The sequence below is a fragment of the Mercenaria mercenaria genome, unplaced genomic scaffold (assembly GCF_021730395.1).
Source record: "Mercenaria mercenaria strain notata unplaced genomic scaffold, MADL_Memer_1 contig_2217, whole genome shotgun sequence".
NCBI classification, from domain to species: Eukaryota; Metazoa; Mollusca; class Bivalvia; order Venerida; family Veneridae; genus Mercenaria; species Mercenaria mercenaria.
In genome coordinates, this window is record NW_026460262.1 from 3,455 (window position 1) to 17,300 (window position 13,846).

At 38.3% G+C, this 13,846-nt stretch overlaps 1 protein-coding gene across 1 annotated transcript in view; it reads left to right on the forward strand.

Moving 5' to 3' along the window:
* Positions 1-857: 857 nt before the first annotated feature.
* The window catches only part of LOC128552263 (uncharacterized), a 31,508-nt gene continuing 18,519 nt past the window's right edge, over positions 858-13,846 (forward strand). The window contains exon 1 of the mRNA XM_053533292.1: positions 858-1,003. Within this exon, the coding sequence (XP_053389267.1) occupies positions 872-1,003 (132 nt within the window). The 5' untranslated portion in view covers positions 858-871. The remainder of the gene's footprint in view (positions 1,004-13,846) is intronic.

The following is a 13,846-nucleotide window of genomic DNA, read 5'->3' on the forward strand; positions in this document are numbered from 1 at the left end:
GGTCAAGGTCACAGTGGCCTGTTCATGTAAAATCATTTTTTGGAAATAACTTGAGAACCACTTGACCTACAATGTTGAAACTTAATAGGATGATTGGACATGCAGAGTAGATGACCCCTATTTATTTTGAGGTTACTTGATCAAAGGTCAAGGTCACAGGAGCCTGAACAGTGACTTGAGAACCACTAGGCCACGAGTGTTGAAATTTAGCGGGATGACTGGACATGCCAAGTAGATGATCCCTATTGCAGCCAACCATCAGTGTCTCTTTGACTTTCGCTCCTGACCCCTATTGACTTCTTGCCTATAGGACTTTGCATTGGGGGAGACATGCGCTTTTTTACAAAAGCATTTTCTAGTTTGCTCTAGAGTTGACTCTAGAAGTAGTTGAAACTGAAAAAAAGTGGCAATAAGTCTGTTGAATGAGTAGATTATTGCTTTTGTTTCTTATCCTGGGAGGCGTTAAAACTTTTGAAAGAGAGAAATTGACTATGCTTCAGCTGGTCTTAGGGGTGTTAATGGTGTTGCACATTTCATTAACTCAGTCAAACCATGTTATTTAACCCTTACCCTTCTAAATTTCTATAATGAGCTTGTCAATCTTCCAATTTGGACAGCATCATTAACTGTTAAAAGGGGTGCATACCAAAAAGATACAGAATGGTGAACAATGCAGATGATGGTAAGGGCTAACGTATATTGCTTGTATATGTTTAATGCTTCCAAAGGATCTTCTGATTTTCTAACAGATATAATTTCATTTCTTTATTTGGCAGTACAGAATCACGAATATACTGGCCAATGATTTTATAAAAGTCTTGTATTTTTTTTATTTCATTGGAAGATATGTACTGTTTTAAGGTTGCCTCACATGAAATATAATATTACACTATTAAAGGGTCAGAAAGACAGACCGAGGATGTCATCCAAAGATGAGAAAGCAACTCTTGCCTTGAGAAGACAGATTTGCATGCAGGAGAATATACTTGATGAAGTTAAGCAGGTGACTATTTTCTTTTTGCATTTTAAACATTCTGTTTGTCTATTTATGTCCCTTCCATGGGCTAGCTCTCCTATAATACTGATAGGTTTTGAATGAAACTTCATAGGATTTATCAGTAACAAACCTAGTTTGGCATGTAAGTATTCCAAGTGTTTTCGTATGATGCATTATTCACTCCAGAGTGAGACTACAAGAATGCCCTCCGTCTGTCTGTCTGTCTGCAAATCTGGATCCAGCGATAACTCAAAATGTATTCAAGCTAGGTTCATAAAACTTGGTATGTATATAGAGGGCAAGTAGATTATGCAAGTACATGACTTATGCTTCTAGGTCAAAGGTCTTTGTCACTATTGAAGGTCAAGTAAAAATTGTTTCCGTTCCATATTTTATATGCATTGATGGATTATTTTAGTGCTACACACAAATATTCCCTATGATTATCTTGCCTAAGAAAATTTGGTTAAATTGTTTGCAGCTGTAAGTAAGTAAGTAAAGACTTTATTTAACGAGGCTACACATTTGGTTTCTCAATCCTCCATGTGGGCCTCAACATAATAATTATATGCATAAAAACAGAGCATTACACAAAGTTACAATACAAAACAAATAAGAATGGTACATATATAAAAGTACTGTACAAACTGAATAAGAAATGTGGCATTGTTAACATGTTTAAAGATTGTCATACACAAATAATTAATAGCAAGTTTAACACAAAGCAAAATATCCTTTTAGCTCACCTGTCACATAGTGACAAGGTGAGCTTTTATGATCACCCTTAGTCCGTTGTCAGTCCGTCCGTGCGTCCGTCTGTCCGTCCATCAACAATTTCTTGTCTGCACGATAGTGGTTTCATTTATGATTTCATTTTAACCAAACTTGCACACAACTTGTATCACCGTAAGATCTCGGTTCCTTTCTTGAACTGGCCAGATTCCGTTATGGGTTCCAGAATTATGGCCCCTGAAAGGGCCAAAATTAGCTATTTTGAGCTTGTCTGCACAATATAGCAGCTTCATTTATGATTTGATTTTTACCAAACTTGCACAAAACTTGTATCACCATAAGATCTTGGTTCCTTTCTGGAACTGGCCAGATTCCATTATGGGTTCCAGTGTTATGGCCCCTGAAAGGCCCAAAATTAGCTATTTTGACCTTGTCTGCACAATAGCAGCTTTATTTATGATTTGATTTTAACCAACCTTGTCACCATAACATCTTGGTTCCTTTCTTGAACCGGCCAGATCCCATAATGGGTTCCAGAGTTATGGCCTCTGATAGGGCCAAAATTAGCTATTTTGACCTTATCTGCACAATAGCAGCTTCATTTATGATTTGAATTCAATCAGACTTGCACAATACCTGTGTCACCAAAAGATCTTGGTTCCGTTCTTGAACCGGCCAGATCCCATAATGGGTTTCAGACTTATGGCCCCTGAAAGGGCCAAAATTGGCTATTTTGAACTTGTCTGCACAATAGCAGCTTCATTTATGATTTGATTTTAACCAAACTTGCACACAACTTGTATCACCATAAGATCTCGATTCTTTTTTATACGCCCGCAGGGATGTATTATGTTATCACCTCGGTGTCCGTCTGTCTGTGCAGAGCGCATATTTCGGATGGCTAAATTCAATGTCAAGGTCACACTTAGGGGTCAAATGTCATATGACTTTGTTTTATGTGAATACTACTCTGCATTTGCATTGCATTGCAGTGCTCTTGTTTTTATTTGGCAGATCCTTCTTTGTTCGCTTACAATATTTTTAGCTCATCTGAGCACGAAGTGCTCAAAGGTGAGCTTTTGTGATTGCCCTGTGTCCGTCGTCCATCGTCAACAATTTGACTGTTAACACTCTAGAGGTCACATTTTTGGCCCAATCTTAATGAAACTTGGTCAGAATGTTATACTCAATAAAATCTTGGACGAGTTCGATATTGGGTCAACTGGGGTCAAAAACTAGGTCAACAGGTCAAATAAAAGGAAAAGCTTGTTAACACTCTAGAGGTCAATTTTTTGGCCCAATCTTAATGAAACTTGGTCAGAATGTTACCCTTAATAAAATTTTGGACGAGTTCGATATTGGGTCATCTGGGTTCAAAAACTAGGTCACCAGGTCAAATCAAAGGAAAAGCTTGTTAACACTCTAGAGGTCACAATTTTGGCCCAATCTTAATGAACTATGTCAGAATGTTACCCTCAATAAAATCTTGGACGAGTTCGATATTGGGTCAACTGGGGTCTAAAACTAGGTCAACAGGTCAAATAAAAGGAAAAGCTTGTTAACACTCTAGAGGTCAAATTTTTGGCCCAATCTTAATGAAACTTGGTCAGAATGTTACCCTTAATAAAATTTTGGACAAGTTCGATATTGGGTCATCTGGGTTCAAAAACTAGGTCACCAGGTCAAATCAAAGGAAAAGCTTGTTAACACTCTAGAGGTCACAATTTTGGCCCAATCTTAATGAAACTTGATCAGAGTGTTGCCCAATCTTAATGAAACTTGATCAGAGTGTTATCCTCAATAAAGTCTTGGACGAGTTCGATATTGGGTCATCTGGGGTCAAAAACTAGGTCACCAGGTCAAATCAAAGGAAAAGCTTGTTAACACTGTAGAGGCCGCATTTATGACTGTATCTTCATGAAACTTGGTCAGAATGTTAAAATTGATGATCTTTAGGTCCAATTTGAATCTGGGTCATGTAGGATCAAAAACTAGGTCACCCTGTCAAATCAAAAGAAAAGCTAGTTTACACTGTAGAGGCCACATTTATGACCGTATCTTAATGAAACTTAGTCAAAATGTTAATCTTGATGATCTATAGCTCAAATTCAAATCTGGGTTAGGTGGGGTCAAAAACTAGGTCACCAGGTCAAATCAAAGGAAAAGCTTGTTAACACTCTAGAGGCCATATTTATGACTGTATCTTCATGAAACTTAGTCAGAATGTTAAACTTGATGATCTTTAGGGTAAGTTCGAATCTGGGTCATGTCGGGTCAAAAACTAGGTCACCAGGTCAAATCAAAGGAAAAGAAAGTTAACACTTTAGAGGCCACATTTATGACCATATCTTAATGAAACTTGGTCAGAATGTTAATCTTGATGATCTTTAGGTCAGTTTTAAATCTGGGTCAGGTGGGGTCAAAAACTAGGTCACTAGGTCATATCAAAGGAAAAGCTTGTTAACACTCTAGAGGCCACATTTATGACTGTATCTTCATGAAACTTAGAATGTTAAACTTGATGATCTTTAGGTCAAGTTCGAATCTGGGTCATGTAGGGTCAAAAACTAGGTCACGGGGTCAAATCAAAGGAATAACTAGTTAACACTTTAGAGGCCACATTTATGACCATATCTTTTTGAAACTTGGTCAGAATGTTAATCTTGATGATCTTTAGGTCAATAGGTCAGGTGAGCAATACAGGGCCTTCATGGCCCTCTTGTTTTTATTACTTCCCTTTTATGTTACTATAAATAGGTTATTTAGTAACATTTTTAGCTCACCTGTCTCAATGTGACAAGGTGAGCTTTTGTGATCGCATGGCGTCCGTCGTCTCTGCATCCGTGCGTGCGTCAGTAAACTTTTGCTTGTGACCATGCTAGAAGTCACATTTTTCATGGGATCTTTATGAAAGTTAGTCAGACTGTTCATCTTGATGATATCTAGGTCAGGTAGGAAACTGGGTCACATGCGGTCCAAAACTAGGTCAGTAGGTCTAAAAATAGAAAAACCTTGTGACCTCTCTAGAGGCCATACTTTTCAATGGATCTTCGTGAAAGTTAGTCAAAATGTTCACCTTGATGATATCTAGGTCAAGTTTGAAACTGGGTCATGTGCCTTCCAAAACTAGGTCAGTAGGTCAAATAATATAAAAACCTTGTGACCTTTCTAGAGGCCATATTTTTCATGGGATCTGTATGAAGATTGGTCTGAATGTTCATCTTGATGATATCTAGGTCAAGTTCTAAACTGGGTCACTTGCGGTCAAAAACTAGGTCAGTAGGTCTAAAAATAGAACAACCTTGTGACCTCTCTAGAGGCCATACTTTTCAATGGATCTTCATGAAAATTAGTCAGAATGTTCACCATGATGATATCTAGGTCAAATTCGAAACTGGGTCATGTGCCCTCAAAAACTAGGTCAGTAGGTCAAATAATAAAAAAACCTTGTGACCTCTCTAGAGGCCATATTTTTCATGGGATCTGTATGAAAGTTGGTCTGAATGTTCATCTTGATGATATCTAGGTCAAATTTGAAACTGGGTCAGTTGCAATTAAAAACTAGGTCAGTAGGTCTAAAAATAGAAAAACCTTGTGACCTCTCTAGAGGCCATACTTTTGAATGGATCTTCATTAAAATTGATCAGAATGTTCACCTTGATTATCTAGGTCAAGTTTGAAACTGGGTCACTTGCCATCAAAAACTAGGTCAGTAGGTCAAATAATAATAAAACATTGTGACCTCTCTAGAGGCCATATTTTTCAATGGATCTTCATGAAAATTGGTCTGAATGTTCACCTTGATGATATCTAGCTAAAATTTGAAACTGGGTCACGTGCAGTCATAAACTAGGTCAGTGGGTATAAAAATAGAAAAACCTTGTGACCTCTCTAGAGGCCATATTTTTCATGAGATCTTCATGAGAATTTGTGAGAATGTTCACCTTGATGATATCTAGGTCAAGTTCAAAACTGGGTCATGTGCCTTCAAAAACTAGGTCATTAGGTCAGAAAATAGAAAAACCTTGTGACCTCTCAAGAGGCCATATTTTTCAATGGATCTTCATGAAAATTGGTCAGAATTTTTATTGTGCCCCCCCCATGAGTGGTGGGGGCATATAGATTTGGTCTTGTCCGTGCATCCGTCCGTCCGTCCGTCCGAAGTTCGTGACACGCCTAGCTCAAAAAGTATTTGATATAAATTCATGAAACCTTGCATGAGTCTTTATCATGATATGAACTTGCGCACCTCCTATTTTTCGTCTGGCTCCGCCCCCTATTTTTAGAGTTATGGCCCCTGAAATAGTCAAAAATGCACATTATCACCTTGTGACGCGCCTAGCTCAAAAACTATTTGATATAGATTCATGAAATCTTGCATGTGTATTAATCATGATATGAACTTGCGCACCTCCTATTCTTCATTTTGGTCCGCCCCCTTTTTTTAGAGTTATGGCCCCTGAAATAGTCAAAAATGCACATTTTCACCTTGTGACATGCCTAGCTCAAAAAGTATTTCATATAAATTGATGAAACCTTGCATGATTCTTTATCATGATATGAACTTGCGCACCTCCTATTTTTATGCCCCCACTTTTGGGGGGGGGGGGGCATATAGATTTGCTCTTGTCCGTCCGTCCTTCCGTCCGTCCGTCCGTCCTTCCGAAAATGTTGTGTCGCGCGTAGCTCTGAAAGTATTTGACGTAGAGTCACAAAACTTTACAGGAATGTTGGTCAGCATGTTAAGTTGTGCACCTGGGGTTTCGCGTCCGGATTCATTCAGTCATGTAGAAGTTATGGCCCCTGACTTTGTAAAAATTGGTCATTTTAATGTTGTGTCGTGCCTAGCTCCAAAAGTATATGACCTAGAGTCACAAAACTTTACAGGCATGTTGGTCAGCATGTGTAGTTGTGCACCTGGGGTTTCGCGTCCGGATTAATCCAGACATGTAGGAGTTATGGCCCCTGCCTTAGTAAAAAATTGGTCATTTTAATGTTGTGTCGTGCCTAGCTCCAAAAGTCATTGACCTAGAATCACCAAAGTTTACAGGAATGTTGGTCAGCATGTGTAGTTGTGCACCTGGGGTTTCGCATCCGGATTCATTCAGTATTGTAGGAGTTCTGGCCCCTGACTAATGTCATGTAGTGGGGGGATCTGTGTCCCATGGACACATTTCTAGTTCATTTTTCTTTGGGTCTGCCTCCTATTTTTTGAGTTATGGCCCCTGAAATAGTCAAAAATGCACATTTTCCCCTTGTGACACCCCTAGCTAATAAAGTATTTCATATAAATTGATGAAACCTTGCATGAGTCTATATCAAGATATGAACTTGCGTACCTCCTATTTTTCGTCTGGCTATGCCCCCTATTTTTAGAGTTATGGCCCCTGAAATAGTCAAAAAGGCACATTTTCACCTTGTGACGCGCCTAGCTCAAAAAGTATTTAATATAAATGGTTGAAAACTTGCATAAGTCTTTATCATGATATAAACTTGCACACCTCTAATTTTTTGGCTGGTTCCACCCCTATTTTTAGCTCACCTGTCACAAAGTGACAAGGTGAGCTTTTGTGATCGCGCGGTGTCCGTCGTCCGTCGTCCGTCCGTGCGTCCGTGCGTCCGTGCGTCCGTAAACTTTTGCTTGTGACCCACTCTAGAGGTCACATTTTCATGGGATCTTTATGAAAATGGTCAGAATGTTCATCTTGATGATATCTAGGTCAAGTTCGAAACTGGGTCACGTGCCATCAAAAACTAGGTCAGTAGGTCTAAAAATAGAAAAACCTTGTGACCTCTCTAGAGGCCATATATTTCACAAGATCTTCATGAAAATTGCTCAGAATGTTCACCTTGATGATATCTAGGTCAAGTTCGAAACTGGGTCACGTGGGGTCAAAAACTAGGTCAGTAGGTCTAAAAATAGAAAAACCTTGTGACCTCTCTAGAGGCCATATTTTTCATGAGATCTTCATGAGTATTGGTCAGAATGTTTATCTTGATGATATCTAGGTCAAGTTCGAAACTGGGTCACGTAGGGTCAAAAACTAGGTCATTAGGTCTAAAAATAGAAAAACCTGTGACCTCTCTAGAGGCCATATTTCTCAATGCATCTTCATGAAAATTGGTCAGAATGTTCATCTTGATGATATCTAGGTCAAGTTCGAAACTGGGTCACGTGGGGTTAAAAACTAGGTCAGTAGATCTAAAAATAGAAAAACCTTGTGACCTCTCTAGAGGCCATATTTTTCATGAGATCTTCATGAATATTGGTCAGAATGTTTATCTTGATGATATCTAGGTCAGTTCGAAACTGGGTCACGTAGGGTCAAAAACTAGGTCATTAGGTCTAAAAATAGAAAAACCTTGTGACCTCTCTAGAGGCCATATTTCTCAATGCATCTTCATGAAAATTGGTGAGAATGTTCAGCTTGATGATATCTAGGTCAAGTTCGAAACTGGGTCACGTGGGGTTAAAAACTAGGTCAGTAGATCTAAAAATAGAAAAACCTTGTGACCTCTCTAGAGGCCATATTTTTCATGAGATCTTCATGAATATTGGTCAGAATGTTCACCTTGATGATATCTAGGTCAAGTTCGAAACTGGGTCATGTGGGATCAAAAACTAGGTCAGTAGATCTAAAAATAGAAAACCTTGTGACCTCTCTAGTGGCCATATTTCTCAATGGATCTTCATGAAAATTGATCAGAATGTTCATCTTGATGATATCTAGGTCAAGTTCGAAACTGGGTCATGTGCGGTCAAAAACTAGGTCAGTAGGTCTAAAAATAGGAAAACCTTGTGACCTCTCTAAGCGGATATTTTTCATGGATCTTCATGAAAATTGGTCAGAATGTTTACCTTGAATATATCTAGGTCAAGTTCGAAACTGGGTCACGTGGGGTTAAAACTAGGTCAGTAGATCTAAAAATAGAAAAACCTTGTGACCTCTCTAGAGGCCATATTTTTCATGAGATCTTCATGAATATTGGTCAGAATGTTCATCTTGATGATATCTAGGTCAGATTCGAAACTGGGTCACGTGGGGTCAAAAACTAGGTCAGTAGGTCTAAAATAGAAAAAAACCTTGTGACCTCTCTAGAGGCCATATTTCTCAATGGATCTTCATGAAAATTGGTGAGAATGTTCAGCTTGATGATATCTAGGTCAGGTTCATAACTGGGTCATGTGCGGTCAAAACTAGGTCAGTAGGTCGAAAAATAGAAAAACCTTGTGACCTCTCTAGAAGCCATATTTTTCACGAGATCTTCATGAAAATTGGTGAGAAATGTTCACCTTGATGATATCTAGGTTCAAGTTTAAAAGTGGGTCACGTGCCTTCAAAAACTAGGTCATTAGGTCAAATAATAGAAGAACCTTGTGACCTCTCTAGAGGCCATATTTTTCAATGGATCTTCATGAAAATTGGTCAGAATTTTTTATCTTGATGATATCTAGGTCACATGTGCTCAAAAGCTAGGTCAGTATGTCAAATAATAGAAATAACGATGTCATACTCAGTTGAACACTGGGTCATGTGGAGATAGGTGAGCGATTCAGGACCATCATGGTCCTCTTGTTAAAGTTATGGCCCCTGAAATAGTAAAAAAATGCACTTTTTCACCTAATTATGTGCCTAGCTCAAAAAGTATTAGATGTAAATTCAGGAAACCTTGCAGGAGTCTTTATCATGATGTGGCCTTGCACTCTTGGCATTCTTCTTGAGAATCTTACTCTTATTACAGAGTTATGGCCCTTGAAATAGCCAGAATAGTGGATTTTTTGTTTGTGATGCTCATAGCTCAAAAAGTATAGGGCCTAGAATAATGAACCCTTTTCATAAAATGTTTGTTGAGGCTATACCCCATTAAGACTGCAAACATTTGAATTATTGCCCCTTATTTGTGACTAATGTACCAGTGGGGGGCACACCCTGTGTCCAACAGACACATTCTAGTCTTAATGATATCTAGGTCAAGTTCAGAACTTGGTCACATGAGCTCAAAAACTAGGTCACTATGTCAAATAATAGAAAAAACGACGTCATACTCAGTTCAAAACTGGGTCATGTGAGGACAGGTGAGCGATTCAGGACCATCATGGTCCTCTTGTTATTATTGGCTGTAGGGAAAAACTGAGACCACTTTTCTGTGGTACAACATGGATGGTACCTCCAATTTTTAGGTGTATTTTGACATATCTGTACCTTGTAAGAATTTTTTCGTTTCGTTTTGGTTAAAGCAATGGTACTCAGGTGAGGGATATAGGGCCATCATGGCCTTCTTGTTGGTGAAAATGAACACGCAGATTATAATTGCATTATATACATTCATACATGAGAAGAGAATTTCCACTTAACATATGAAGCTTGGAATTTAGACTTCCGTATATTAAGTGGAATATCATTCCATAGTTTGGGACCTGAGTACACCAATGATTTATGAAAAAGTTCTTTCTTCGGCTTTGGAATGACTATTTCGGAGTTATTCACAGATCTCAAGTTATGATGATGCCTTTGATTAATATTTTGAAATTTATCTTTCATATACTCTGGAAATAAGTCATCATTGATGGATTTGAACATCACTATTGCCTTTTTAGCTCACCTGTCACATAGTGACAGGGTGAGCTTGTGATCGCCCTTCGTCCGTCCACAATTTCTAGTGAACAAGATAGAGACCACATTTTGCAGGCAATTTTGATCAAACTAGTACAAAACTTGTATTGGCATGATATCTCAGTTCCTTTCGAAAATTGGCCAGATCCCATCATGGGTTCTAGAGTTATTGCCCCTTAAAGGGCCAGAATTTGCTATTTTTGTGCGTCAACAATTTCTTGTCTGCACGATAGTGGTTTCATTTATGATTTTGTTTTAACCAAACTTGCACACAACTTGTATCACCATAAGATCTCGGCTCCTTTCTTAAACTGGCCAGATCCCTTATGGGTTCCAGAGTTCTGGCCCCTGAAGGGCCAAAATTAGCTTTTTTGACATTGTCTGCACAATAGCAGCCTTATTTATGATTTGATTTTTACCAAACTTGCACACAACTTGTATCACCATAAGATCTTGGTTCCTTTCTTGAACTGGCCAGATTCCATTTTGGGTTCCAGAGTTATGGCCCCTGAAAGGGTCAGAATTGGCTATTTTGACCTTGTCTGCACAATAGCAGCTTCATTTATGATTTGAATTTAACCAAACTTGCACACAACTTGTATCACCATAAGATCTTGGTTCCTTTTTTGAACTGGCCAGATTCCATTATGGGTTCCAGAGTTATGGCCCCTGAAAGGGCCAGAATTAACTATTTTGACCTTGTCTGCACAATAGCAGCTTCATTTATGATTTGAATTTAATCAAACTTGCACAAAACTTGTGTCACCATAAGATCTCGGTTCCTTTCTTGAACCAACCAGATCCCATAATGGGTTCAAGAGTTACGGCCCCTGAAAGGGCCAAAATTAGCTTTTTTGACCTTGTCTGCACAATAGCAGCTTCATTTATGATTTGATTTTAACCAAACTTGCACACAACTTGTATCACGACAAGATCTTGGTTCCTTTTTTAAACTGGCCAGATTCCTTTATAGGTTCCAGAGTTATGGCCCCTGATAGGGCCAGAATTAGCTATTTTGACCTTGTCTGCACAATAGCAGCTTCATTTATGATTTGAATTTAATCAAACTTGCACAAAACTTATGTCACCATAAGGTCTTGGTTCCTTTCTTGAACCGGCCAGATTCCTTTATGGGTTCCAGAGTTATGGCCCCTGAAAGGGCCAAAATTAGCTATTTTGACCTTGTCTGCACAATAGCGGCTTCATTTATGATTTGATTTTAACCAGACTTGCACACAACTTGGCAGATACTTACATTAATTTTTTTAATTACTTCCCTTTTATGTTACTATAAATAGCTTATTTAGTAACGTTTTTATTATTGGCCGTAGGGAAAAACCGAGACCACTTTTCTGTGGTACAACATGGATGTTACCTCCAATTTTTAGGTGTATTTTGACATATCTATACCTTGTAACATTTTTTTTTCTTTTTGGTTAAATTTTTCCCTTTGTTGTTCCTGTCCTTTGGACTTAGACATTTTTTCTGAGGACTTAGATTTGTTTTTAATTTCTTCCCTTTGTTGTTCCTGTCCTTTGGGCTTCATCAGTCAAAATTTTGCTCCTAACCTCCTCTGATGTAATCCTTCGGGCCTGAAACTACTAGCCTGATTTATTTGAAGTAAGTTTAAGAAAATTTCAACTGTATTTTCTCATAATTTTTTCGATTGATCTTGATTATGATTTTTTTACCTTCTTGTCCTTAAATGCAATGATAACAGGTGAGCGATATAGGGCCATTTTGGCCCTCTTGTTATATTGAAGTCTCTCGTCAAATTTCATCCATTTTAATTTGCTAAATAATGCATCAGATGGAGTATCATAGCTTTTATCTGGAATTATTCTTGCTACCCTTTTTTGAAATTTGATTAGATTTGTGGTCAACTCATTGTTGCAGTTGCCCCAAATTGTACAACAATAGTCCAAATGTGGTAAATTATAGGCATTACAGAATAACTTCCTTGTGTGAAGATCAAGATATTGATTGATTCTCAGCAGTAAATATAATTGAGAGTTACATGTTTTAAATACATTTTCAACTTGAGTCTTCCAGTTTAGATTATCATCCACATAAACACATAACAATTTTTCAGTTTTAGAAAATTCAGTAGCTTGATTTTCTAAATATAGATCTGAATTGCTAGTTGAGTCTGTGCTTCTAGAGGACATATACATTGCTTTGGTTTTGGAGTCGGCTAAACGCTGAAAGCATTTGACAAGTCCTTGCTATCGTCCGATTTCTCATTCTTATTAAATGGCCGAACAACACAGTGCATTGATGTACTTCCATTAGATTGCCTCTAATTTCAAAGAGTTCATTGATCGGATGGAGTTCAGTTATGTCAGTCCCATTTGATGTGACCAATATACAATGTAATCTGTCAAATTTATGAAGTGTAAAGGTAAAGGTAAAGTAAAGTTTCTTGTTTAACGTGGGTAGTCGACGAAAGTCCCCACCTGGAATGGATGGAACAACTTATTTCCAGCCGAGCCCACGGCAGGCGTCATATTTACCTCCCCAGCATCCAGTCTAGGCTGATACTGCTGGAAATGGTACCAATTTAAGTAAATCACCCAGCACTGAATACTAGTCGGGATATCAGCCGCGACCGGGAATCGAACCCGGACCGCTGGCGTTGTAGTCCAACCTGCTAACCACTGCGCCACTGACTCCCTAATTGTGTAATTGTGCAATACTCAAGTAAAGCCACATATTTTCTTCTGCGGTAACTCATTAAGCATAAACACGAATAACGATTCTGCGGGATTTGGTAATACTAGTTTGCGCATATGATAATGGTGACTAATTTTATGCCCTTTTGTCATAGAATAGCAAAAATAATGTTCACAAATTCAAATAAAAACTGCATGTTGATTTATTAGCCAAATTATCCATTTGTTACCCTGCCCGTTTCAAAAAGTAATCTTTAAAGTCATTGCACAAATAACAAATTTATTGCGCTGTGCATTTCATGAATTGCGCAGACTTACCAAGCTCGCGTAACATCCAGCGAAAGACAAAATATAGTTCCAGAACATACTGCTAGTATTTTATTGAGTCGGGTACCTCTGAAAGCATTGGAATATCTCTTATCAAAGAGTTTACCACATTGATGAAATTAAATTATGACAGCTTCATTTTAAATGACCTGAATAAGATATGTACAGTACGGTAATTCCTCCGCGAGACTTCGCGGATGAATCCTGATTACATTCTGGGCATTTGTCGGTGAACAGACGTGACCTGTTTATAACAACCCATTGTCCGTAGTTTTTCTACAAATTTGCGTTTGAAATATGGACTTCGGTTTACCAAAAAAATAATACGAAGATCGGCCAGAACAAAATGACGCAAAATCGCAAGTGTCAAAAATGGAATTGTCTGCATATAACTCCGTTCTAAATCGCAACCTTTCTAGACTTTTGACTGGTTCTGATAATTTGCTTACGATTCAGGTCGCAAAAAATATGATACCGACACCCATTCTGTGTTTCATCCTGAC